Source organism: Phaenicophaeus curvirostris, chromosome 5 (assembly GCF_032191515.1).
Source record: "Phaenicophaeus curvirostris isolate KB17595 chromosome 5, BPBGC_Pcur_1.0, whole genome shotgun sequence".
Taxonomy (NCBI): Eukaryota; Metazoa; Chordata; class Aves; order Cuculiformes; family Cuculidae; genus Phaenicophaeus; species Phaenicophaeus curvirostris.
In genome coordinates this window covers 2213077-2237407 of record NC_091396.1, presented here as the reverse complement: position 1 = coordinate 2237407, position 24331 = coordinate 2213077, and the positions used below count along the sequence as shown (strand labels likewise).

Here is a 24331-nt window from a genome sequence, read left to right as displayed (position 1 = left end):
GAAGGGAATGGTGTGACATTCAGGAGCTCACCATGCTTTGTAGAAGCTCCTGATGTTCACTGCCTAGAGGCATCTGGAGTCTGTTGAGCTGCTGGGTGCTGCCCAGCCGGCCCTGCAGCCAGAGCTGTGCCACGGGGGTTTCTAGAGCTGCCGTGTGTGTGAGGATGAAGGCTCTCCTCTTCATCTTGTAGTGGGGATGTGATATCAACGCAAAGTGAGTTCTCCTTCATCACCTCCCTGCAGCTGAAGTGCTTAGCACTGCAGTAACTGGCTTCTGGCAGTGCTTCGAGCCTCAGTTTGGGCAGCCCGTTCACTTTGAAGTTGTTGTATCTGCTCTAAAATGTGTCTTACCACTCATTTTCATCTTCTCATCATCTTATTTTCCACCAGGTACTGTCTGATGAGTGTCAAGGGCTGCTATACAGATTTCCACGTGGACTTTGGTGGCACTTCTGTGTGGTACCACATCCACCGAGGAGGAAAGGTAGGAGGACGGTCCCTGTTTGGGAAGGGTACAGGGTGCTTTAGGAGCTCTTCGTCTCTTCTCTTGAAGATGCAGGTCCCAGGCAGCAAACTGAAGCCTTTCCACCCTAAACTTGTTTAGTTGTGGTTCTTGAAAGTAGGCCAGGCCCTCGGAGGGCCACCAGGCACAGGCTGAAAACCCTCGCTTTTGAGATTTTGCTGAGACCACCTTGTAATGGGTTAGAATCATAGAATCACCAGGTTGGAAGAGACCCACCGGATCATCAAGTCCAACCATTCCAATCAAACACTAAACCGTGTCCCTCGGCACCTCGTCCACCCGGCCCTTAAACCCCTCCAGGGAAGGTGACTCAGCCCCCTCCCTGGGCAGCCTCTGCCACTGCCCAATGACCCTTTCCATGAAAATTTCCAAGTCTAGATTACATAGAGTTGAAAAACCCAGTTCATCTGGTGTCTTGGGCGTCTGAGAGATGATTTGGCTGCGTGGCTGATCGCCTCTTGCTGTGGCACAGACACCTCCCTGGGAGCAGGAGCAAATGCAAAAGAGGTAATTAAAGCTGAACGGGAGCCTCTCCTAAAACGAGAGGTTTTAAGTAGCCAACAGATGCATGAGTGACTTAAAACATTGGGTGACTTCAAAAGCAGAAGCCATTGAACTGAAGGTTTGTGACTGATGCTCAGTACAAGCCCCCCTTGGATGGTTTCTGGTGAGAAGTAGCTCTGAAACGGTGTTGGATTTGAGCTGCTTGCCTGGAGCTGTTGCCAAGCTCAGCCCAGGATACAAAAACTGAACCCCGGGCTCCATCGAGGTTGAGTTTGGTTTCAGGCTTCATTTGAATGCGACGTTTCATCCCTGACGGGTGACTTCCAGTTTGAACCGTGCAGGAATTTCCCCACGCCAGGCACCCGTCTCCCCATCTTGTGCTGGGGTCTGGCTTGGAAATAACCTGCCTGGAAGGGGCAGGTTGTGCCTTAAGCTCCCCTTACAGGTGGGGAAGTAAAATTTATTCTCTTAACTTTCAGAAAGCAGCAAAATCTGGTGGTAGCTCAGCTTGGTTATAGTAGGAAAAGCTCCTGTGGAGGAGATAAAGTGTCCTGTAGTGCAGGATTTACCAAAGGCAGCTCCCTCCTCTTGCCCGGTGAAATGCATCTGGGTCCCAACTTCATCTTTGTGTGGAATTAGTAGAGACTTCACTGCTGCTGATAATAAACCACCAGGCATCTAGGGGTGAACTTAGCCAGGAGCCAGAGGAAAGAGCTTTGGGTGGCAACTGTCCACGAGGAGGCAGCTGGATGGGCTCTCTCCACAGTCCTTAAAAGCAGATCTCTAAGAAAACAACTCTTATCACGTCTTTAAAGCAGGTCAAAGGCAATTATCCCATCCTGCCTTTCTCCAGGGATTTAGACCAGGTTCAGCGAACCTTGCCGTGCCTAAAATTTCTGGACTTTTTGCTCTCGGTTCCTTGCGAAGGAGATGGAGGTGCCACCTTTGGGCTCTCTATCTCTTGACACTGATGTAAATGTTATCTTAGAAAGCATCCAAGCTCCGTCTTCCCGTGGTGCTCAGTGCATCAGGTTGGGAAAAACCTTGCTCGACAGCTTTGTCTTCTCCAGTGGGACAGCCAGTTCGGTCACTTCACTCAGAATTCCTGCTGGTTTGTGTCCTCTGTGGGTGAGGATAGGAGATTTAGATGTCTGGAGGGGGAGCAGGGCACTTTGGAAGAAGCAGAGGGGAACCAGTAGCCGTTAATCGTTTGGTGACTTCCATGGATGCGTTGTCTTTATCTGCAGATCTTCTGGCTGATCCCTCCTACGCCCCAGAACCTGGAGCTCTATGAGAACTGGCTTCTCTCAGGGAAGCAAGGAGACATTTTTCTCGGGGACAGAGTGTCAGAGTGCCAGCGCATCGAGCTCAAGCAGGGCTACACGTTTGTCATCCCCTCAGGTACTACAGGATGGGCAGCTGGATCGTGGCCTTTGCCAGGGTTGTGTTGAGAGACTGAAACTCCTGGGATACAAGAAAAATCAGAACAGGCCGGATTTGACCTCTTCCTTCATGAGTAACTGGGAGAGGGAGGTGTGATGTGGCTCTTTCCTCTTGCTTGCCAGCTCCTGAAACATGCTCTGTTCCTCTCTTGTGAGACTTCAGCTGGAGTTTTGTGTCCAGTTCTGGAATTCTCAACATAAGAAGGAGATGGAGCTGTTGGAAGGAGTCCAGAGGAGGCTACAAAGATGATCTGAGGGCTGGGGCTGAGAGAGTTGGGGTTGTTCAGCCTGGAGAAGAGAAGGCTCCTAGGAGACCTTAGAGCAGCTTCCAGTACCTGAAGGGGCTTCAGGAAAGGTGGGGAGGGACTGTTTGCAAAGGCTTGGAGTGATAGGGCAAGGGTCAACAGCTTTAAATTGGAGAGGGGCAGATTTAGACTAGACATTAGGAGGAAATTCTTCACAATGTGGTTGTGGAGGCCCAGGAAAGACAATCAAAGCCTGATTGTGTTGGAGATAGGAGAACTGGGAAGCACAGAGCCAGAAGCAAATGTTCAGAAGCGCTGAAACCCAGCAGGGAGCTGGGAAGCAGAGAGAATTGCAGGTAACTGCTTTGCAGAGGGCTTGAGCAAGGGGACTTTGAGGTTGGGAACGTTCTCAAGTTGAGAGCAATCTTTAGGCTGGCTTGGTTTAGCGAGCAGAATAATTGGAGGGCATCAGCAGGGTCTTGTGTGCCCGGTTGGTGCAGAACTGTGCTAGAAAACAAGGCAGAAGAGGTGGGACAGATGGAAAAGCACCTCAGGCTGGTGGTTTATAGGGGCTGGATCACAGCCTTTTAGGATGGGATGCACACCTGGGATTCCTACAAGATGTTCTGCTTCCACTAGGGAATATTTCCTTGGGAGGAGAAAGGTTGTTAGAACTTTTTGAAGGCTTCTAATAAAACTGCAGCATAAAAATGATGTCTTTAAGGCTGAGGTGGAACGGCAGGTTGCAGATCCTTGTTTGTAAGAGCTTGGAAAAGAGTTGAATTCCTTGGGGCTGTCGGTTGTGGGACCTTGACCTCACCTGGTTGCTCAGAAGGATTCTCCAAGCTCTGCTCTTTCTCTCCCAGGTTGGATCCATGCTGTGTACACTCCCATGGACACCCTGGTTTTTGGAGGCAACTTCTTACACAGCTTCAACATCCCTATGCAGCTCCGGATCTACAGCATCGAAGACCGCACGCGGGTGAGGACCTGTGGGAGAGCTGGGAGGAAGGAGCTTCCTGGGATGGTGGGGAGGGTGCAGGCAGGCAAGTCTCACCTTGCGATCGATCTCAGGAGCTCCAGCTGTCTGTAAACCAGATGTGCCAACCTGCTGAAGGTACAGGGAGGACCTTAGGCAGAGAAACAACCTCAGTGTGCACTAAAACCTCTTGTGTTCCTTCAGCCTGCCTCCCATCTGACTCCAGGCTTCCGAGGGGTCTGTAAACCTCGCTGTGAGCATGATGGAGACTCCCTGGTTGCCCAGAGAGGAAGGCAGCAACATCTTCATGAGAGCACATCCAGCGTGTTGCGTTCTCCCTTGCTTGGCTGCCTTCTGGTGCCACTCGGTGTTGATTTTAGGCCTTGATGTGGTCTGAGATGACTAAAACCAAAGGTTTCCTGAGGTCTCGAGTAGAAAATGCTGTTGACAAGTGGGTGTTCTCGCTTGCTTCTTGTGGAGATGTGGGTCCTGCAGCGCTCAGCACCTGCAGAGAAGCCTCAGGACACATAGAATGACTGAGGCTTGTCATCAGGGGGATGACATCAGGCTGCCAGAAGCACGAATGATGCTGTTAAACACGTACACGCGTTTCCCGTCTCTCAGGAGGGGATTTGATTTGAGGCAGCAGGGCTGTCTCTGCAGCCCCGAGGCCTGAGCTGCTCCCCTTTTCTCTTTTGCAGGTCCCAAATAAGTTCCGCTATCCCTTCTATTACGAGATGTGTTGGTACGTGCTGGAACGCTACGTCTACTGCATCACCAGCCGCTCGCATCTGACTAAGGATTTCCAGAAAGAATCGCTCAGCATGGGTAAGAAAGGCCCCTGCGCTGGCTTTCCAACCCTTATTCCTCCCTCATCTGTATCAAAGCTATTTCTCACCCCTCTTGCTGGAGTGCTGTCTGCCTTAGCAACTCAGGAGGGCTGTGTAGGAAGGATTTGGAACCGTGGCATCCTCAATTGCACAAGTTTCTTTGCACAGTCCCTCATTTTTTGCTGTTTGTCGTACCGAGCGGCGTTGCAGACTGGCCAAAAAAAGATGCGATTTGCTGCTTTGCCCTTGAGCAGGAAGTCAAAACCAAGCAGACTTTTGCTTCCTCCTTTGCCCTCGCAGCAAAACCAGCGCCCGAGTTCCTGTAGGCATAAAAGCTCTCAGAGAAGAGGCAGAAGGAAGTTGCTGGAACCACCGCGGTGCTCTGGGCTGCAGGGCAGCGATGGTTTCTTCCTGACTAGGGCCTTCCTGCACACAGAGCTTAAAGCGCTGTCGAGGCTCCGTGCAAGGGAGCGCAGGGAGTCTCTGGCAAATCACAGAATGATTAGGTTGGAGAAGAGCTTTGAGATCACCAACTCCGACCGTATCTCTCCACTACTAAATCACATCCTCAGGCACCTCATCTTGTCTTCTAAACCCCTTCAGGGATGGGGACTCCACCACCTCCCTGGGCAGCCTCTGCCAGGGCCCGAGAACCCTTTTGGTGAAGAAATTCTTCCTAATGTCCGATCTAAACTTCCCCTGACGCAGCTTGAGGCCGTTCCCCAGCCAACACCAGCCTCTCTACAACCTCTTTTTAGGCAGTTGTAGAGGGCAACAAGGTCTCTCCTCGGCCTCCTCTTCTCTTAACAAGCCCAGGTCCCTCAGCTGCTCCTTGTAAGATTTGTTCTCCTGCCCCTTCTCCAGCTTCATCGCTCTTCTAAGGAAGATTGTTTGGCCTCCTGAAAGCAGCAGGGGTTCAGGAGATGCTTTCTCAGAGACCTTTCTTCAGAGCAGGAAAGAGCTGGACAGCCTCTACCCAAGGGCTTGGAGGCAAACCTGTCCTCTCTCCCCGCTAGGAAGCTGTAAGCTTGGCAGGGATTGGGACTGGATGATCTTTAAAGGTCCATTCCATCCCAAACCATTCAAATACAGTCTAGGGCTTTGTTTTCTCCTTCTCCCATGTCCTGTCCCTCAACTTCCCACAAAACGAGCCAGGAATGGGAAAGGGTTTTGGCCATTTTTTCTTGCTGCTGTGTCCCCCATCCTTTCCTCTTGCCTCATCTCCGTACGTATCTGTTGCTTCAACGTCTCTGGAGACCGGTGGGATTCCTCTAGAAGCTGACTGCCTGCTTTGAGGGATTGTCTGGCTGCTGTGCTCTCCTCTCACTCTTTCTCTGTCGTGGCAGATATGGAGCTGAGCTCCTCTGACTCGGTAAACATGGAAGAGGAGGAGGAGGAAGATGAGGAGGAGGATGCAGCAGGGAAGGAATCCAAGCGACCCATCACCAGGAGGTCCGTTCTCACCAGCCCCGTAGCCAATGGTGCCAATGTGGACTATGATGAACTGGGCAAGAGCTGCCGGAGCAGCCTGCCAGCTCTGAAGAAGACCCCGTCTATAGACTCTTCCGACTCCAGCCGGGGCTCCCAGAACGGCCAGGCCTGGGACCCAAACACTGGCAGCCCACGCAAGACCAGGAAGGTGCATCTGACGCAGTTTGAGCTGGAGGGGCTGCGCTGCCTCGTCGACAAACTGGAGTCGCTCCCTCTGCACAAGAAATGCGTTCCCACCGGCATCGAGGATGAGGACGCCCTCATCGCTGACGTCAAGGTATGGAGCCGTTCCTCGGGGCTGTCAGGGCGCGTCCGCTTTCTCGCGGGATTGGAAGCGGAAAGGCGCTTCCCTACAGGGAAGCTCTGCTTCATCCTGACCTTACCCCCATCCTGAGGCAAAGGGAGGTTGTGTCCGCGGGCTTGGTGTCCTCCATGCTCTCTGTGAGGAGGTGAGGTGGTGCTGAGGGATAGCCTTGGCTTGGATTTTGGATCAGGGCTTGAATCATAGAATCACTAGATTGGAAAAGACCCATCGGATCATCAAGTCCAACCATTCCCATCAATCACTAACCCATGTCCCTCAGCGCCTCGTCCACCCGGCCCTTAAACCCCTCCAGGGAAGGGGACTCAACCCCCTCCCTGGGCAGCCTCGGACACTGCCCAATCACCCTTTCTGTGAAATATTTTTTCCTGCTGTCCAGCCTGAACCACCCCTCGCGGAGCTTTAAAAGACGTGTGGTTGTGGTGCTCAGGAACGTGGTTTAGTGGTGGAGTCAGCAATGTTGGGTTTATGGTTGGACTCCGTGATCTACAAGGTCTTTCCCAGCCTAAGCGATTCAATGATTCCACAGGAGCAGCAACCGCTCGCACCCAGCGTGGCTGAGACTCCGCTGGGACCCTCTGGGCCTCATCTGGATCCCTTTCGGGTGTGAAGGTGCTTGTTGGTGATGTAGTTTGTGTCCAGTGCTGGTTGGAGACTCCTTGGGCTGCTGGGCGTTGAGACACTTGGAGTCCCACCTGGATTTGGGCTTGGGTTATGGTTGGACTTGATGATCCAGTGATATGACTCCAGGTTATCCAAGTCTTCCCCCCAGGCCCTGAGCTGCGTCTGCCAGTCGCGTTGAGCCAGCTCTGAGCGCTCATGTTTCAACACTAAAGTGACAATGTCACTGTTCCACAAAAGTCCGTTTTACTCCCCATAACCACCGTTCCCTTCCGTGATGATCTTTGTTTCCTTGCATGCGCCAAAGCTGGTGTCCACCCACAGCCATGGGGTATCCTGGTCTTTGCCATCACGTTTCATCTCCGAGCGTTGTCTCCTGATCAGTTTTTGTGGGTTGTTTGGTACATCGAGTGCTCGGCTGCGTTTGGGGGCAGCTCTGGGGTGTTTGCAGGCCAAGCTCTGGTGAAGCTTGGTTGAAGGAGTGGGAGATGTTGTCGGGGACCTTCTGCTTCTGGTTTCCTGTGGCTTCTTCAAGCGCAGTGTGCGTGTCGTGGCCTTTGAATACGTGCGTGTGTTCCTGAGTTGACGCCGTGGAGTGGCCTTGGCCCTCCTCTGCGGACTGTATGGTGTGGTCTCCCCGTGGACTCGGTGCTGGTGAGGCCACATCTCGAATCCTGGGTTCAGTTTTGGGCCCCTCGCTCTGAGAAGTTCATTGAGGGGCTGGAGTGTGTCTGCAGGAGGGAACGGAGCTGGAGAACAGGGGTTCTGGGAGCAGCTGAGGGACCTGGAGTTGTTTAGTCTGGAGAAGAGGAGGCTGAGGAGAGACCTCACCACACTCTGCAGCTCCTGGAAAGGAGGTTGTGGTGAGGTGGGTGCTGGGCTCTTCTCCCAAGGAACAAGGGAATGGCCTCAAGTTGCACCAGAGGAGATTTAGGTTGGATAGTAGGAACCGTTTCTTTACTGAAATAGTGATGAAGTCCTGGCAGAGGCTGCCCAGGGCAGCGGTGGAGTCTCCATCCCTGGAGATGTTCAAAAAGTGTGTAGATGTGGCACTTTGGGACAGGGTTCAGCAGGCACGGTGGGGTTGGGTCCATGGTTGGATTGGATGAGCTTAGAGATCTTTTCCAACCTTAATGATTCTAAGGTTCCATTCTGTGGTCTGGAGAAACTCAGGCTTTGAGCTGTGAGCGCAGTGTTTCACTTTGAGAAAAGATGTGTTTCCAGCTCCATGACCGGAGGGATTGTCCCTCTGCTGAGACCCTAAACAAAGCTCCATCAAGCATCTTAAACAGGAAGAACGTGTTGCCACCTCTGCTTCTCTGTCACCTTTGCAGCTTTGCCTGCCTCCCATGAGGCTCCCACCACGTCTCTGCCTCCTGAATGAGTGATGGAGAGCTCTTCTCCAGTGGCTTAAACGGGAGGGCCCACAGAAACCAGAGTGACTTCTAATAGAAGATCTACCCTGGGGACATGAGGTCGTGAACATGCCCACCTTGTAGCACCAAAGTCTTGCTGGAAGATCTCCATGAATCTGGTGATGCCTCTGGGCATGGTGTGGACTGGGGTTGTTAGAAAGAGGGAACTTCTGAGAGGTCCCATTGCCTTTTGATGGCTTTTGTCCATCCCTTCGGACTCACCTCGCTGGTTTCCCTCATTTAGGCTTCTGAGGAGCAGGATGGTCCATGAGGCCAAGAGCTGTCGGACCAGCTCTTGACTGAGTTGTGGGAAACCAAGTTTGAACTGTTCGCTTGCCACCAAGTTCAGGCTCTGCCTGGAGATGTTGAAGCCCCAAGCACTGTAGGAGCAATAGCCTCTCCCAGAAGTGTGGATCTTGTCTCCAAGACCTCATCTCAAAGCCTCCTGCCTGGCATTGCCCCCATTCCTGGCTCCATGTTGTGCTGGGTCTCCCCATGATCGGAGATGTCTCCTTGCTCCTCTGCCATTGCGTGTGACTCTTCTCATCTGCCTGGTGGGTCACATCTGCCCAAAACATTCCCCAGGCTCTCCTTCCTCTCTCCCAGAACATCTGCCAGCTGGAATGTGCTTTCCCAAGACACCTTGTTCCTCCAGGTGCTCACATCTAAGAGGAGCAGCAGGCACGTTGGCTTGCAGAAGCCCAGGGGATGTCAAAGCACTCCTGAGCTCCCCTGGGAGGAGCAGGTGGTCTTGGGGCCCTCCTCTCCCTCTCCATGGCCATGGGAAGAGTGTCCACGATCCCCCTCTTCACTGCAGAGCAATGGGACACAAAGGAATCGGTGAGGAGCAGGAGCTGCTTCGCCAGGGATGGATGAGGAAGGCTAAGGGTGACCTTTGAGGGCATTCACGAAGTGTCTGGCACTTCCAAATGGAAGTGCTGCAGCCTGGAGCACATGAAGAGACCCCTCTGCCATCCTGCCTGACCCGGCATCTCCTCGATGTGCCGTCTCACGTGCTTGACCTTGGCAAAACGATGAAGGAGCCACCTTGGCACGTCCTCTGCGCCGGGCCAAACCACACTGCAGGGCTGGGCATCCCCAGCATGATCCAGACAGGAGGATCCTTGGAGAACCTGTGTCTGAGGGTGTCATTGGGTGTTCAGGTGGTGATGCTCTGGACCTAGTGGCTTCTTGGGCTCTCCAGGGGCAGGAGGGAACAGCTAAGGTTGCCTGGAGATCCTGCATCAGGAGCAGGAACAGTTGCTGGTCTCCAGCACTGCTTTGGGAACCTTGCTGTGTCTCAGGAGCTTCCTCCATCTTCATTGCTGTGGTCTGGAGCCAGGGTAGGGGGTTTTGGGGACCCTGAAGGTGGCCAGGGGGACCTTGTTTTCCCCGGATTGGATTTGTCCCCCTCTAGCAGTGAGGTCGTTGGTGGCTTTGGGACTACGGCTGCTCCCAAACTTAGCTGATGGGATGCTCATCGGGGAGGGTTTGTGCCTCTGGCTCGGGAGGTGTGTGCGCAGTCCCTGCAGCCCCACGTGTTTTGGCGGAGCTCAACCCTCACCGTGATTTAAAAGCCCTTTGTCCCAACGCTGTCTCCTAGACCTCGGTGGGTTCCATTTCCAGGAGGAACCCCCAGATGCCTTCAGCTCAGGAGGTGCAAGTGCAGTTCCTAAAGCTCGTGTTTTGGGGGTGGGGGGGAGGGCTTAACCCCTTGCTCTGATTTAAAAGCCCTTTCTCCCAACACTATCTCCTCCATCTAGGTGAGTTCCGTTTCCAGCAGGAACCCCCAATCCCTCCGGTTCGGGATGGTCCTTCAAGCCCACGTGTTTTGGGGGCGCTCGCCCCCTTTTGCTGTGATTTAAAAGCCCTTTCCGGGCTGTTTCCTGGATCCAGGTGGGTTCCCTTTCCAGCAGGAACCCCCCAAAAACCACCTTGGAGAAGACAAAAGAAAAGAACCGGGGGCGCCAGGGCTGGGGTAAAGGCTTTCCGCCGCCTTCTCTCTCCCCATCCAGCTCCGACCCTGGGGAGCCGTGGCCCCAGCATCTCCGATTGCAGTGGCGGAGGGAGGAAGGTGGGCTGCACCGCTCGGCTCCCTGCGCCAATCCACGCGGCGCCAACCAACCACCCATCGCAGCCCCTCCCGGCTCTGCAGCAGAACGGCTCTGCCCTCTGCCTCGCTTCGCTCGCTTTTTTCTCTTCTGCCATCTTCCCGTTTGCAAAGCATTGCTGGGAACCGCATGTGGGTGACGCAGCAGCATTGTTTCAGGCTCAGGAAGCTGCTGCTGCTGCTGCTGCTACCCAAGGGCTCGGCAGGAGCACGCGGTTGCCAGTGCGGTTGCCCAAGCCGGGGAGGAGCAGGGGGCACTCGGGGCGGGGGGCACCGTCGCTCCCCCAAGCATGTCTCCGAAGACCAAGGGTCCAGCTCGGGTCTTCTCCGACTGAGCCGACCCTTGGAGGGGTTTGGGGAAAGGGGTGGGGGGCCCAACCCTCACCGTGCGGGCACCGAAACAAAGAGGGCTCGGCAAACTTCACCCCAGAGTCTCGGCAGCTCCAGAAGCACAAGGTCAGGCAGCTGGCAACGCTCGCGGGAGCGGGAGGGGACGCGGGGACGATCCGGACACCACCAGGGTTGGGAGCGGGGGGGACTGTGGGGGGGACACCCTTCTTCTCCCTCGAGGGCTCCCCATCTGTCGCTCGGCTTCGCTTCCCCCCTCTCTTCCATCCCTTCTTTGGGGCGTGGAGGAAGCACACGGTGCTCTCACAGGGTCCCCTCCGTGTCGTCCTCGTTGCGAGGGGTCAGAGAGGGCGAGGGGGCTGTTGGCCACCCCAGCTCGGAGCCGGATTCAGCCGCGGCACCCGGGTGCCCCCCGTTAGGATCCCCTTTTTCCTCAGCTACAAGCGCCACCGCCAACCGCCCCGTGGTGCCCCGGGCTGGGGGGGAGGCAGCTTTGCAGCCCACACATCTCTGCCTGCGAGTCCCTGAGCCCCTGACCTTTCCTTCCAGCCTAGCAGGGAGGCGGAAAGTCCGTAGGCAGCGCAGCAGAGAGAGGGGGAGGCTGCGCTTTCCTGCCTCCCCCAGCCGCTCGAGAAGGGCGACGGAGCCTCTGGGAAGCTGCGCCGAGCTGGGACATGCTCACCCAGGGAATGGGCAACCCCGGGGGGCTGGGATGGTGGCCAAGCCTCTCCTGGTCCTGCCTGGCAGCGGGAAGCACCGCGTGTGGGGATGCCGGCAGGAAGCTCCTGCCCGCGTAGCCATGGCAACGCCGAGTAAATAAAGCACCTTTGCAAGGGGCAAGTTGGGGGGGGGAATAGTGGGGAGGGGGTGGGATGGGGTGTTGGGGGAGATAGAGGGGCTGGAATGAGCAGGGAGAGCCCGCGTCCATCGGGAGCGAAGGTGCCCGTCGTGCTGAGGGGCAGCGCGTCCGTTCGGTTAGTGCTGAGGAGCCAAACCACCTGGGAGCGCAGGGGACAGCGTTTGGCTACCTGGCGGCTCGTGCTGGGCTACCAAAAGGGTCCTGGTGCATCGCATCCTGGTGCCCGGGGGCTGTTGTGGGGCAGATGGAGGGACTCTCATGCTTCCTTCCCCCATAAATCCACCCCCCTCTGGACTGCAAAAGCCAAAAAGGGGCCTCGGGGCTGAGCTGCAGTCGATGAAGGCGCTTGTGCAGATCGACTCGACAGAGCTCGTCTGGCTCCTGTGGGGAGGGAGCGTTGCTGGCGGGCGTGGGTAGAGGAGGGCTCCTTCCCAGCCGCGTTTGAAGCCTCCTGCCCTTGGCATCTGGTCGGAACCTGCCTCACTGGCACGAAGCGTGTTTCGCTCTGCTCATACCTGTGTGGGTTTTTTTTTTTTTTTGTCTCTCTCTTTCCTCCTTCTCTCTCCTTTAGCTGCTGCTAGAAGAATACGCAAACAGCGACCCTAAACTGGCACTTACAGGCGTCCCCATCGTCCAGTGGCCCAAGAGGGATAAGGTAGGAGCCGCGAGGAGAGGGTGGTAACCGGGTCAGTCCACGCTGCGGCATTGCTTCTTGCAATACCAAGGCAGGCAGCCCTCTCCTGGGGGTCTCTCGTTGCTGTGGGGAGCAGCCAGTTTCTTCACAAAGGGACCTTTCGAGGTGTCCTTGTGCTTCCATCTCCAGCTGTGCCCATAACACAGGGCTGAGGCCGAGCTCGCTGGGCAGATGGAGGCGAGGAGCTGCTGATGGAGGGAAGAGCAGGACCCTATCCCGCTGGGAAGGGTGGGTAACACCCCATCTGGGTGTCTGGAGGCGAGCAAGACTCTCGCATAACCCGTTAGAGGTGCTGTCTCTGCCTGCGTGCCCTGCCAGAGGGGATCCAGCGTGATTCCCTGGTCATCCCAGGCAGCTTTTCTGGGAGAAGAGCCCTGGAGATGTCTGCCGGCTTTGGATGCAGCACTTGGTGCGTCCCTGACCTGGGTTTTGGGGTGTTCCTGCTCTTCCCCAAGCCCACGTGCTGATCACGGAGGATCCCAGAAGATGCTGCAGCCAGCATGGTTGCTGTGAAGGCTGGTGGGTGGCTGCTGGAGAGCTGTTCTGTCCCACCCGCTGTCGGAACGGGGATGCTTGGGTGTTGCCAGCACACCTCGAGCTCGTGGGGAAGAGCGATCGCAGCTGAGCCAGAGGGAAACCTGGGCAACACAGACCATTTGGTCATTCCTGGCTGTTGCTGGAGCACCGCGATGCTTTGAGGGTGCAGCAGCCCTTCTCAGACCCGTTTCCAGCTGCTGGTAGGGGGTGAGAGGACAGAGCTCTCGGTGTGGGGTGGCGAAAGCCGCGCCGATGCAGACCCCTGTCTCTGCAGAGACATGAGGGCGCAGGGCTGCTCTCTGCCACGTTGGATTTGAGGTTGCAGCGAGGGAGCCGGGGCTCAGAGGTTTTTTGATCCAAGCCGAATGCAGCAGTTGGCTCATCTCACACCGTTTCCCTCTCTCTTTTTCCGTCGCCAGCTAAAGCTCCAGGCCCGGCTGCGGGTGCGCCTGCCCACCATCCCTATCACCAAGCCGCACACCATGAAACCAACTCCCCGCCCGACGCCCGTCAGGTCCACGGTCTCGCCCATCGTTTCAGGCGCCAGACGGAGGCGGGTGCGGTGCCGAAAATGCAAGGCTTGCATGCAGGGCGAGTGTGGCATGTGCCACTACTGCAGGGACATGAAGAAATTTGGTGGGCCTGGCCGCATGAAGCAGTCCTGCGTACTCCGGCAATGCTTAGCGGTGAGTCCCTGGCTGTGTCTTTGTCTCAAAAGCCTGCTGGAGCCTGGCAGCATCTCTATGTGAACGATTATTCTCCCTCTGTACTCAGCACTGGTAAGACCGCTCCTCGAATCCTGGGGTCAGTGCTGGGCCCCTCCCCACAAGAAGGATGTTGAGGCTCTGGAGCGAGTGCAGAGAAGAGAACGGAGCTGGGGAAGGGGCTGGAGAAGAAGAGGAGCGGCTGAGAGAGCTGGGGGGGTTCAGCCTGGAGAAGAGGAGGCTGAGGGGAGACCTCATTGCTCTCTGCAACTCCCTGAGAGGAGGTTGTGGAGAGGAGGGAGCTGGGCCCTTCTCCCAAGGGACAGGGGACAGGCCGAGAGGGAATGGCCTCAAGCTCCACCAGGGGAGGGTCAGGCTGAACATTAGGAAGAAATTTTTCACGGAAAGGGTCACTGGGCAGTGTCCGAGGCTGCCCAGGGAGGGGGTTGAGTCCCCTTCCCTGGAGGGGTTTAAGGGCCGGGTGGCCGAGGTGCTGAGGGACATGGGTTAGTGCTTGATGGGAATGGTTGGACTCGATGATCTGGTGGGTCTCTTCCAACCTGCTGATTCTATGATTAGGGTCAAGGAGAGGAGGACAATGACCGAGTTTGATTCCTGGGGGACAGTTGGCCCCTTCCCCATGAGAGAGACAATGGGGAGAGAAGGGAGAAGGCTGTCCCACCTTGCTTTGGTTTCACTCCTGCTTTCCTTTGTAGCCCAGGCTGCCTCACTCTGTCACGTGTGCACTTTGTGGGGAGGTGGATCAAAACGAAGACTCACAGGACTTTGAGAAGAAGCTCATGGAATGCTGTATCTGCAACGAGATTGTTCACCCTGGCTGCCTGCAGGTGAGCAGCGTGGGGGTGGGGCTGAGTGGGGCTTGGAACCTCCTGGAGTTAACGAGGCCAAGGGCAAGGTCCTGCACCAGGGTCAGGACAATCCCAAGCACAAACACAGGCTGGGTGGAGAATGGATTGGGAGAAGGACTTGAGGTGCTGGGGGATGAGAAGCTCACCATGAGCTGGAAATGTGTCTACAGCCCAGAAATCAATCGTGTCCTGGGCTGCACCCAGAGCCGTGGGAGCAGCAGGGAGGGAGGGGATCCTGCCCCTCTGCTCCGCTCGGGGAGGCCCACTTGGAGCCCAGAGTCCAGTTCTGGAGTTCTCAGCACAGGGAGGACACGGAGCTGCTGGAGCGAATGCAGAGGAGGCCACGGAGATGATCCGAGGGCTGGAGAACCTCCTGTGTGAGAAGAGAGTTGGGGTTGTTGAGCCTGGTTCTCTCTTCTGAGAAAGCTGTGGGTACATTAGAGGAGCTTCCAGGACTGAAAGAGGCTCCAGGAAAGCTGGGGAGGGGCTCTGGATCAGGGAGGGCAGGGCAGGAGGAGGGGGAATAGTTTGAAACTGAAAGATTGAGATGAGATCTTAGGAAGGAATGTTTCTTTGTGAGGGTGGGGAGGCCCTGGTCCAGGTTGCCCAGAGCAGTGGTGGCTGCCCCATCCCTGGAGGTGTTGAAGGCCAGGTTGGATGGGGCTTGGAGCCCCTGATCCAGTGGGAGGTGTCCCTGGGGTTGGAACTGGATGGGTATGAGGTCCTTTCCAACCCATTCTATGATTTTACGAAGGCCTGCTGCTGACTGCCTGCTTCTCTTTGCAGATGGATGGGGAAGGGCTGCTCAACGATGAGCTCCCGAACTGCTGGGAGTGCCCCAAGTGCTACCAGGGTGACGACGCTGAGAAGGGCCAGGTAGGAGGCGAGTTGCGCTGTGGCAGAGCAGGATGTGTCCCATCCCGCTGTCGGGGCCGGGCAGGCTGGGCTGGAGGGCTTGTAGGCACCAGCGCGATCCAGGGCACCAGCTGGGCGGCGACTGGTGGGAACTGGGGGTCAGTGGGGTGCAGCACAGCGTCCTACCTGCCTACATAGCCCCAGCCTGCCCAGGACACCGGCCTACGGCTGTTGCGTCGCCTGTAGGACCGTGCCGGCTGCTGCGGATGGAAGTGGGGCAGCTAAGGCGAGCCCGGTGTGGGGAGCAGCCACCCTGGGGCATCTTCACCTTCTCCTGGGTGGTACGCGTGCTTGGAGCACACAGCCCCCTGGTTCTTGGGTCCGTTGGCAAGTCAAGCAGACCTAAGTGAGCACTTCTTGTCCCTACGGTGTGTTGTGCTGAGGGTGTTTAGCCTGGAGAAGAGGAGGCTGAGGGGAGACCTCATTGCTCTCTCCGAGTCCCTGAGAGGAGGTTGTGGAGAGGAGGGAGCTGGGCTCTTCTCCCAAGGGACAGGGGACAGGACGAGAGGGAATGGCCTCAAGCTCCGCCAGGGGAGGTTCCGGCTGGACAGCAGGAAACAATATTTCGTGGAAAGGGTGATTGGGCCCTGGCAGAGGCTGCCCAATGAGAGGGTTGAGTCACCTTCCCTGAAGGGTTTAAAAGATGGGTGGATGAGGTGCTGAGGGACATGGTTTAGTGATTGATGGGAATGGTTGGACTCGATGATCCAGTGGGTCTCTTCCAACCTGGTGATTCTATGAAGAGCCAGGGATGCCTTGCCCAGGTCCTCCAGAGCTCCATCCCTGCTAATCTCCCACCCTGCTTTCTCCGCAGAAGCGGAAGGTGGAGGAGAGCGATGATGACGCGGCGCAAGCCAAGGTGCTGCGGCCCCTGCGGAGCTGCGAGGAGCCCCTGACCCCCCCCCCCAACTCGCCCACCCCCATGCTGCAGCTGATCCACGATCCGGCGTCGCCGCGAGGCGTGGTGACGCGCTCGTCCCCGGGAGCCGGCCCCAGCGAGCACCACAGCGCCAGCAGGGACGAGCGCTTCAAGCGAAGGCAGCTGCTGCGGCTCCAGGCCACCGAGCGAACCATGGTGAGGGAGAAGGAGAACAACCCCAGCGGCAAGAAAGAGCTCTCTGAGGTGGAGAAGGCCAAGCTGCACGGCTCCTACCTCACCGTCACCCTTCAGCGTCCTACCAAAGACGTCCACGGCACTTCCATCGTCCCCAAGCTGCAAGCCATCACCGCCTCCTCCACCAACCTGCAGCACTCGCCCCGTGTCGTCATGCGTCACGCGCCCACCAGGATGCCCCTGCGGGGCGAGGAGGAGGCGGCGGCCGCCGAGGAGGAGGATGAAGAAGAGGAGGACGAGGATGAGAACGCAGAGGAAGGAGTAGCCCGGCTTAATGGCCGAGGTGGCCGAGCGCCAGAGGGCGAGGAGAGCTGGATGCAGCGCGAGGTGTGGATGTCCGTCTTCCGCTACCTCACTCGCAGGGAGCTCTGCGAGTGCATGCGGGTGTGCAAGACCTGGTACAAGTGGTGAGTGTGGGGAACGGGGGGTGGAGGGGGGGACACGGCCAGCTCTGCTCGTGTCCTTATTCCTGGAGAAGGCCTGGCCACACCAGGCTTTGTGCCTCACGAGCAGCCAGAGGGAAGGAGGGAAGGGAGCTCACCTCCAGGGAACCCAGAGAATCCCTAGGTTGGAAAAGATCTTTGAGATCATCAGTTCCAACCGTACCTCTACTGACTCATATCCCTAAGCGCTTCATCTCCCCGTCTTTTAAACATCTCCAGGGATGGGGACTCCACCACCTCCCTGGGCAGCCTCTGCCAGTGCCTGAGAAACCTTTCGGTGAAGAACTTTTTCCTAATGTGGAAAAGCAGTGGCTGCCCCATCCCCGGAGGTGTTCGAGGCCGGGCTGGATGGGACTTGGCGTGACCTGATCCAGTGGAAGGTGTCCCCGCCCATGGCAGGAGGTGGGACTGGTTGGGTTTTGAGGTCCTTTCCAACCCAACCCATTCCATGATTCTGATTCTAGCCCCCTCCTTCCCTCCCTGGATCTGCTGTTGCCCTCGGACGCTGCGGCCAGCTGCTGCCTTTGCAACATGCGCTCATCTTTATTGTCCCCTCCTCCTTCCTTTTGTCCCCTCTGCTGGGAGATGGCAGCAGGCCCTGCTGTCACCTGAGCCCCTCTGTCCCCTCCTGCCTCCTTGCGAGGCACAAACACCTTTTCCTCACCCACCATCCTGCACGGTTCTCGCTTTTCCCTGCTCCCCGTCCTGCCTCCACCTCCCAGCGGGTTGGGGAAGGCAGGGCTGGGTTTGCTTGGCTGGAAACGCCTCGGGGGGGCAGCAGGCCTGAAGAAGACAATGCTGGCACGGGGACAGCTGGGGATGGAGGGCTTGGGAACAGACGGCAACTGGAAACTGGGAGGTTTTCTAACCACCGGCACAGCGGGAAAGGACCCAACTCGCTTTCAGCAGTGACTGGTGGGAATGGGTTGGAAGGAGGAGAGAATCCCCTCACCTGCCACCCGTGTGGCACCTTCAGGGACGCGGCTGAGTTGCCATCGGCTCCTGGCTCTCCCCAGGCTCCTGTGGAGTTTGTGCCACCTCCAAGCTCCGTCACAGCTCCCGGAGAAGCAGCGAGGCTGTGGGGTGAGGCCAGGCTGAGCGTTCCTCCTGCTGGGAGCAAGGATGCTTGAGATCTGCACCCTGGCAGGGACCATGAGGCCTCTGAGCCTCGTTTGTGGCAGCAAAGCCTTGCTGTGAGCTTCTTCTGGACATCTCTGTGTGGCCAGACACCCCTAGCAACCTCCCCTGTGTCCAGGGAAACCAGAGAAACCAAGCAGAGCAGCTGGGGCTGTGCCAGGGCTGTTCTCCTCAAAGCCAGGTGACCCTGCCATCCATCTCTCGTCGCGTGGGGCTCGACTTCCAGCCTTGTCCTTGTCCCCCAGGTGCTGCGACAAGAGGTTGTGGACAAAAATAGATTTGAGCAGGTGCAAGTCCATCACCCCGCAAGCGCTGAGCGGCATCATCAAAAGGCAGCCGGTCAGCCTTGACCTCAGCTGGACCAACATCTCCAAAAAACAGCTCACGTGGCTCGTCAACAGGCTGCCAGGTGAGTGTGGAGCCCTTCTCCGAGGCTTTCTGGTGGTCGGAACGCGGTGGGAGATGGATGCTGCACCCTGGTAAAACTTCTTGGTGGCTTGGATCATGCCATGTGGCAAGAAGTGACGCGGTTTCCTGCTATTGCGTGTTAACTTCTCCTTCAGGGTTGGGCTCTTCATCCCAACATGGGCTGGGAGAGGAGCTGCTTCCTCTGTGCCTGGAGAAAGGGGGCTCGGAGGAGGAGGAGGACCAGGAGGGAAGGCTCAGGGGGAGCAGGACCAGGAGGGGAGGCTCAGAGGAGGAGAACCAGGAGGGAAGGCTCAGAGGAGAAGGAGCAGGAGGGAAGGCTCAGAGGAGAAGGAGCAGGACCAGGAGGGAAGGCTCAGAGGAGAAGGAGCAGGACCAGGAGGGAAGGCTCAGAGGAGCAGGACCAGGAGGGAGGGCTCCGAGGAGCAGGACCAGGAGGGAAGGCTCAGAGGAGAAGGACCGGGACCAGGAGGGAAGGCTCTGAGGACCAGGAGGAAAGGCTCAGAGGAGGAGGAGCAGGACCAGGAGGACTTGAAGGACATCCAGGATGGTTTGGAGCTGACCAAGCCCCACTGACTTGTTACTTCTCTCCCTTCTCCTGGCAGGCCTGAAAGACCTCATCCTAGCAGGCTGTTCCTGGTCTGCGGTCTGTGCTCTCAGTACCTCTAGCTGCCCCCTTCTCAGGACTCTCGATCTTCGGTGGGCAGTAGGAATCAAGGACCCTCAGATCCGGGACTTACTCACGCCTCCGACAGACAAACCCAGTAAGAATTGTCCTGCTTGCTTGCTTGAGGGGGCGGCCAAGGAGGCCTCCCTGTGGGTTTTGGGCAGCTGGAAGAGGAGATTGTGCTGAGCACAGAGCGAGGAGGCAATGCTGGATCCAGAAAGCCCCATCCCAGCAGGGTGGGTTGTCCACACTCACCTTCTCCTCTCCTTTGGTTTTTTTTTTTCAGGTCAGGACAATCGCAGCAAACTCCGCAACATGATTGATTTCCGGCTCGCCGGCCTGGACATCACCGACGCCACGCTGCGGCTGATCATCCGCCACATGCCCCTGCTCTCCCGCCTCGACCTCAGCCACTGCAACCACCTTACGGACCAGTCGGCCAACCTCCTCACGGCCGTGGGCTCTTCCACACGCAACTCCCTCACCGAGCTCAACATGGCAGGTGGGTACAACTCTCTGGGTGACCACGGCTGGCTTCTGTGTGCCCAACTGGTCCAACAGTAGAATCAGAGAATCACCAGGTTGGAAGAGACCTACCCGGTCATCGAGTCCAACCATTCCCTTCAATCACTAACCCATGTCCCTCAGCGTCTCGTCCACCCGGCCCTTAAACCCCTCCAGGGAAGGGGACTCAACCCCCTCCCTGGGCAGCCTCGCACACTGCCCAATCACCCTTTCCATGAAAAATTTTTTCCTAATGTTCAACCTGACCCTCCCCTGGTGGAGCTTGAGGCCATTCCCTCTCGGCCTGTCCCTTGGGAGAAGATCCCAGCTCCCTCCTCTCCACAACCTCCTCTCAGGGAGTTGCAGAGAGCAATGAGGTCTCCCCTCAGCCTCCTCTTCTCCAGGCTAAACCCCCCCAGCTCTCTCAGCCGCTCCTCTTCTTCTCCAGCCCCTTCCCCAGCTCCGTTCTCTTCTCTGCACTCGCTCCAGAGCCTCAACATCCTTCTGGTGGGGAGGGGCCCAGCACTGACCCCAGGATTCGAGGAGCGCTCTCCCCAGGGCCGAGGCCAGAGGGAGAAGAACCTCCCTGGCCCTGCTGGCCACGCCGGCTCTGATCCAAGCCAAGATGCCCTTGGCCTTCTTGGCCCCCTGGGCCCCTGCTGGCTCCTGTTCAACCAACCCCCCCAGGTCCTTCTCCTCCAGGCAGTTTCCAGCCAGCCTTCTCCTAGGCTGGAGCTGCTCAGGGTTGTTGTGTCCTAAGTGCAGGACCCACCATTTGGCCTCGTTGAACCTCCTGCCGTTGGTCTCAGCCCATGGCTCCAGCCTGTTCAGGTCCCTTTGGAGCCTCCCGACCCTCCAGCAGATCCACCCAGCTTAGTGTCATCCGCAGTGGTCAAGGTTGGCCACCCTAACAGTGACCAAGCCCGGCCTTCCCAAGCCCGGCTGCCCCAAGGGTGGCCTCCTCAACGCTGTCCAGGCTGGAGTTGCCGTCATCGCGGCCTCCTCCTCGCGGCCTGGCCTTGCAGCTCCCTCTCCTCTCCCCGCAGGCTGCAATAAGCTGACGGACCAGGCCTTGCTGTACCTGCGCCGCATCTCCAACGTCACCCTCATCGACCTGCGAGGTTGCAAACAGATCACCCGCAAAGCCTGTGAGCACTTCATCTCGGACCTGTCCATCAACAGCCTCTACTGCCTGTCCGACGAGAAGCTGATCCAAAAAATCAGCTAGAAACCCTCCGCGGGGCGGACTGAGGAGAAGGAAAAGAGCCCATCCCACCCCTCTCGGAGAGAGCCGCTCCTCCACGCTCCCGCCTTGGCCTCTGTGTCCTGCCGCTGCCTCCCACCGACTCGGCAGGCAGGGCCGCCGCTGGCCACGCTCCATCCTCCTTCCTCCTCCTCGCATGGACCTTCTGCCGATGAAGACGGTCCCACCAGGCTGGCCAGTACCCGAGGAGGAACGGGCCCGGGGCAGGGAGACCTGGAGGTTGGCACGGAGAACCGGGGCTCCCTCTTTTCCCAGCTTTTCCCCTTCCTTCTCGCCTGGAAAACACTCGTTGCTTCCCCGTTAGCACAAAGCTTGAGGGTCAAGGGCTCTCCAAGGAAGCGGGAGCAGAGCCGGACCGCAAGCCACCCTTCGGTGCCACCAGGCCCTGCGCTCTCAGCCCTTTTTTTAGGTTTCCCCTCATCCGGCGAGGGGTTTGGGATTGATCCCCTTTCCACCCGGCGCATCCCAGCGGCTCCTGGTTGTGGTGGTTCCAGGAGAAGAAGCCAAGCTGGAAGACGACGACCACGTTCTTCAGCTCCGCAGCGCCCGTCGATCCCAAGAAAACTCCTTCAGGAGGTGATGGGAGCGGAGGAGAAACCCCCAGGTCCATCAGAGCTCAGGGAGGACTCGGGAACAGCCGGGGAGGGGACGGGACCTGCCTCCTCTTCCTCCCCAGCGGCTCGGAGAGGCGAAAGCCGCTCGCTCTGCCCAGGCCTCACGGCCCCTCCTGGCACCAAGACCCAACCCCGCAGCGTCTTCTCCTTCTCCCCATTCCCTTTTTTCGCTGCCGTTTTTCCTTTGCAATGAACGGTCGGTCCAAAGAACCTCTCTCTAGGGCAGCAGAGAGCTTTTTGCACTTTAAAAAGAAAAAAAAAAACAACAAAAAAAAAACAAACAGAAAAAAAAAACCCACAGAAAAAAAAAAATTAATTACACAAAAAAAAAGAAAATAACAAGTTGGAAATTTTTTTCTTTTTTTTTTTTTTTGAGTTATTATTTTATTTCCCTGCCTGTGCCCGGACTTTTTTCCCCGCCTCGCTTAGGGGAGGAGAGGAGGAGGCCGGGAGCAGCCCCCTTGTCGCTTCCCAAGCAATAAAAGGAAGGAAAAAAATAAGGTGGCAGCTCCCTCTGTCCCCGACTCGAGGGGTTTGGAATCGCGTCTTTCTGCTTCGCCCCCCGAAAAATTCAAAACAAATCAAGTTTCATCCTTCCCAAAGCCGCCTGGGACACGCGAGGCCACAGCGAGCAAGCGCCTGCCTTACTCTCTTCGTCCGAAGAATCAAAGCTTTTATTCTTTACGTTTTCCTTCGGGATCGATTTCTTTTTGTGGAGTTTTAGGGGGAGAAAAATCTAAAAGAAACAAACAAAAAAAAGAAAAAAAAAGACACACAAGGCAGCGAGCGAGCATGGAGTGACTCGTGCCCCGCTCGGCCCTGGGCGCGGAGCCTCCGGCCACCCCGGAGAGGGGGAAAAAGTGAAGAAAAAAAAAAAAAAAGAGAAAATTCTATATATATAAAAAAAAAAAATCACTTAGTGATTTAAAAACCAGCCCCCACGGACACCTCCTGCGAGAAGGCGTGGGTCTTGAAGGCTTGGATTGTGGTTTCGGGTGCGTTTCGATTCCCCCCCCTTCCCTTTCCTCCCTCTCCCTTTTTCCCACCTTGGAGAAATATTGTAAATATCTATTTTTTTGTTGGCGATTTCGAGTCCATCTCTGATGTTTTGTGCTTTCAAAATTAAATGTAAGCATTAAGGGTCAAAAAAAAAACAAAAAAGGGGTGTCGCTCGCTCTCGGGGGCTCGGCCAGGCCACCTTCTCCTTATTTTGGTTTGGGGTTTATGTTGGATTTGGGGTTTATGTTGGATTTGGGTTGTTTTCCCTTTTTTTTTTCTGGTTTGAAGGACTTTCTGGCTCAGAAGCAGAAAGCTCCAGGCGGGGGGTGGCAGCTGTCCCCGTCCCCCACGTCCCCGTCATCTCCTGGGGGTGGTGGCAGCTGTCCTCATCTCTCCATAGTCTCCATCATCTCCTAGAGATGATGCCGAGCTCTCTCCATGTCCCCGTCATCTCCTGGGGGTGGTGGCAGCTGTCTCCATGTCCCCATTACCTTTTGGGATGGTGGCAGCTGTCCCTGTCTCCCCATGTCCCCGTCATCTTCTGGGGGTGGTGGCAGCTGTCCCCATCTCTTCACGTCCCCATCATCTTCAGAGGGTGGTGGCAGCTGTCCCCATCTCTCCATGTCCCCATCACCTTCAGAGGGTGGTGGCAGCTGTCCCCATCTCTCCATGTCCCCATCACCTTCAGAGGGTGGTGGCAGCTGTCCCCATCTCTCCACGTCCCCATCATCTTCAGAGGGTGGTGGCAGCTGGCCCCATCTCCCCATGTCCCTGTTATCTCCTGGAGGTGGTGGCAGCTGTCCCCGTGTCCCCATCATCTCCTGGGGTGGTGACAGCCGTCCCCACATTCTCCTGGAGATGATGGCAGCTGTCACCATGTCCCCATATTCTGGGGGTGGTGGCAGCTGTCCCCACGTCCCCATCATCTCCTAGGGTGTCACACACACACTGCCACACGTGTCACACACACATGCAGTGTCACACACGGTGTCACAGCATCTCTCAGGGTGTCACACGCAGGTGTCAGACACATGCATGCTCAGTGTCATGTGTCACACAGATGGTGACACAGATGGTGACAGTGTCACACAGATGGTGACACATGGTGTCACACACTCGGTGTCACACACACTTGGTGTCACACACAGTGTCACATGGATTCACACACAGTTGGAGTCACACACACATGGTGTCACATGGAGTCAAACACATGGTGTCACACACATGGTGTCACAGTGTCACATACAGATGGTGACACGGTGTCACACACAGACATGGTGTCACCTACAGAGGGTGACCCGGTGTCACAGTGTCGCACACACATGGTGACACACGGTGATACTGATGGTGTCACACACAGACATGGTGTCACTTATACAAAGTGACACGGTGTCACAGACGGTGTCACACACGGTGACACATGGTGACACTGATGGTGTCACACACACCCCTACCCCCGGTGTGACACTTAGTGTCACGCACACACGGTGCCACAGACAGTGTCACACACAGACATGGTGTCACTTACAGAGGGTGACACGGTGTCACAGACAGTGTCACACGGTGACACACGGTGACACTGATGGTGTCACACACACAGTGTCACACACACAGAATGACACATGGTGACACTGATGGTGTCACACACCCCCATACCCCCAGTGTGACACTTGGTGTCACGCACACACGGTGCCACAGACAGTGTCACACACAGACATGGTGTCACTTACAGAGGGTGACACGGTGTCACAGGCG

The 24331-nt window shown here is 56.8% G+C and overlaps 1 protein-coding gene across 1 annotated transcript in view; it reads left to right on the top strand.

The window, feature by feature from the left end:
- The window catches only part of KDM2A (lysine demethylase 2A), a 50023-nt gene extending 27360 nt beyond the window's left edge, over nt 1-22663 (top strand). The window contains exons 9-22 of the mRNA XM_069857344.1: nt 391-484; nt 2275-2428; nt 3581-3696; nt 4395-4521; nt 5870-6291; nt 12261-12344; nt 13340-13606; nt 14341-14472; nt 15280-15369; nt 16223-16929; nt 18348-18511; nt 19134-19292; nt 19482-19697; nt 20746-22663. Coding sequence (XP_069713445.1) covers nt 391-484; nt 2275-2428; nt 3581-3696; nt 4395-4521; nt 5870-6291; nt 12261-12344; nt 13340-13606; nt 14341-14472; nt 15280-15369; nt 16223-16929; nt 18348-18511; nt 19134-19292; nt 19482-19697; nt 20746-20927 — 2914 coding nt within the window. The 3' untranslated portion in view covers nt 20928-22663. The remainder of the gene's footprint in view (nt 1-390; nt 485-2274; nt 2429-3580; nt 3697-4394; nt 4522-5869; nt 6292-12260; nt 12345-13339; nt 13607-14340; nt 14473-15279; nt 15370-16222; nt 16930-18347; nt 18512-19133; nt 19293-19481; nt 19698-20745) is intronic.
- The last annotated feature ends 1668 nt before the right edge of the window (nt 22664-24331 follow it).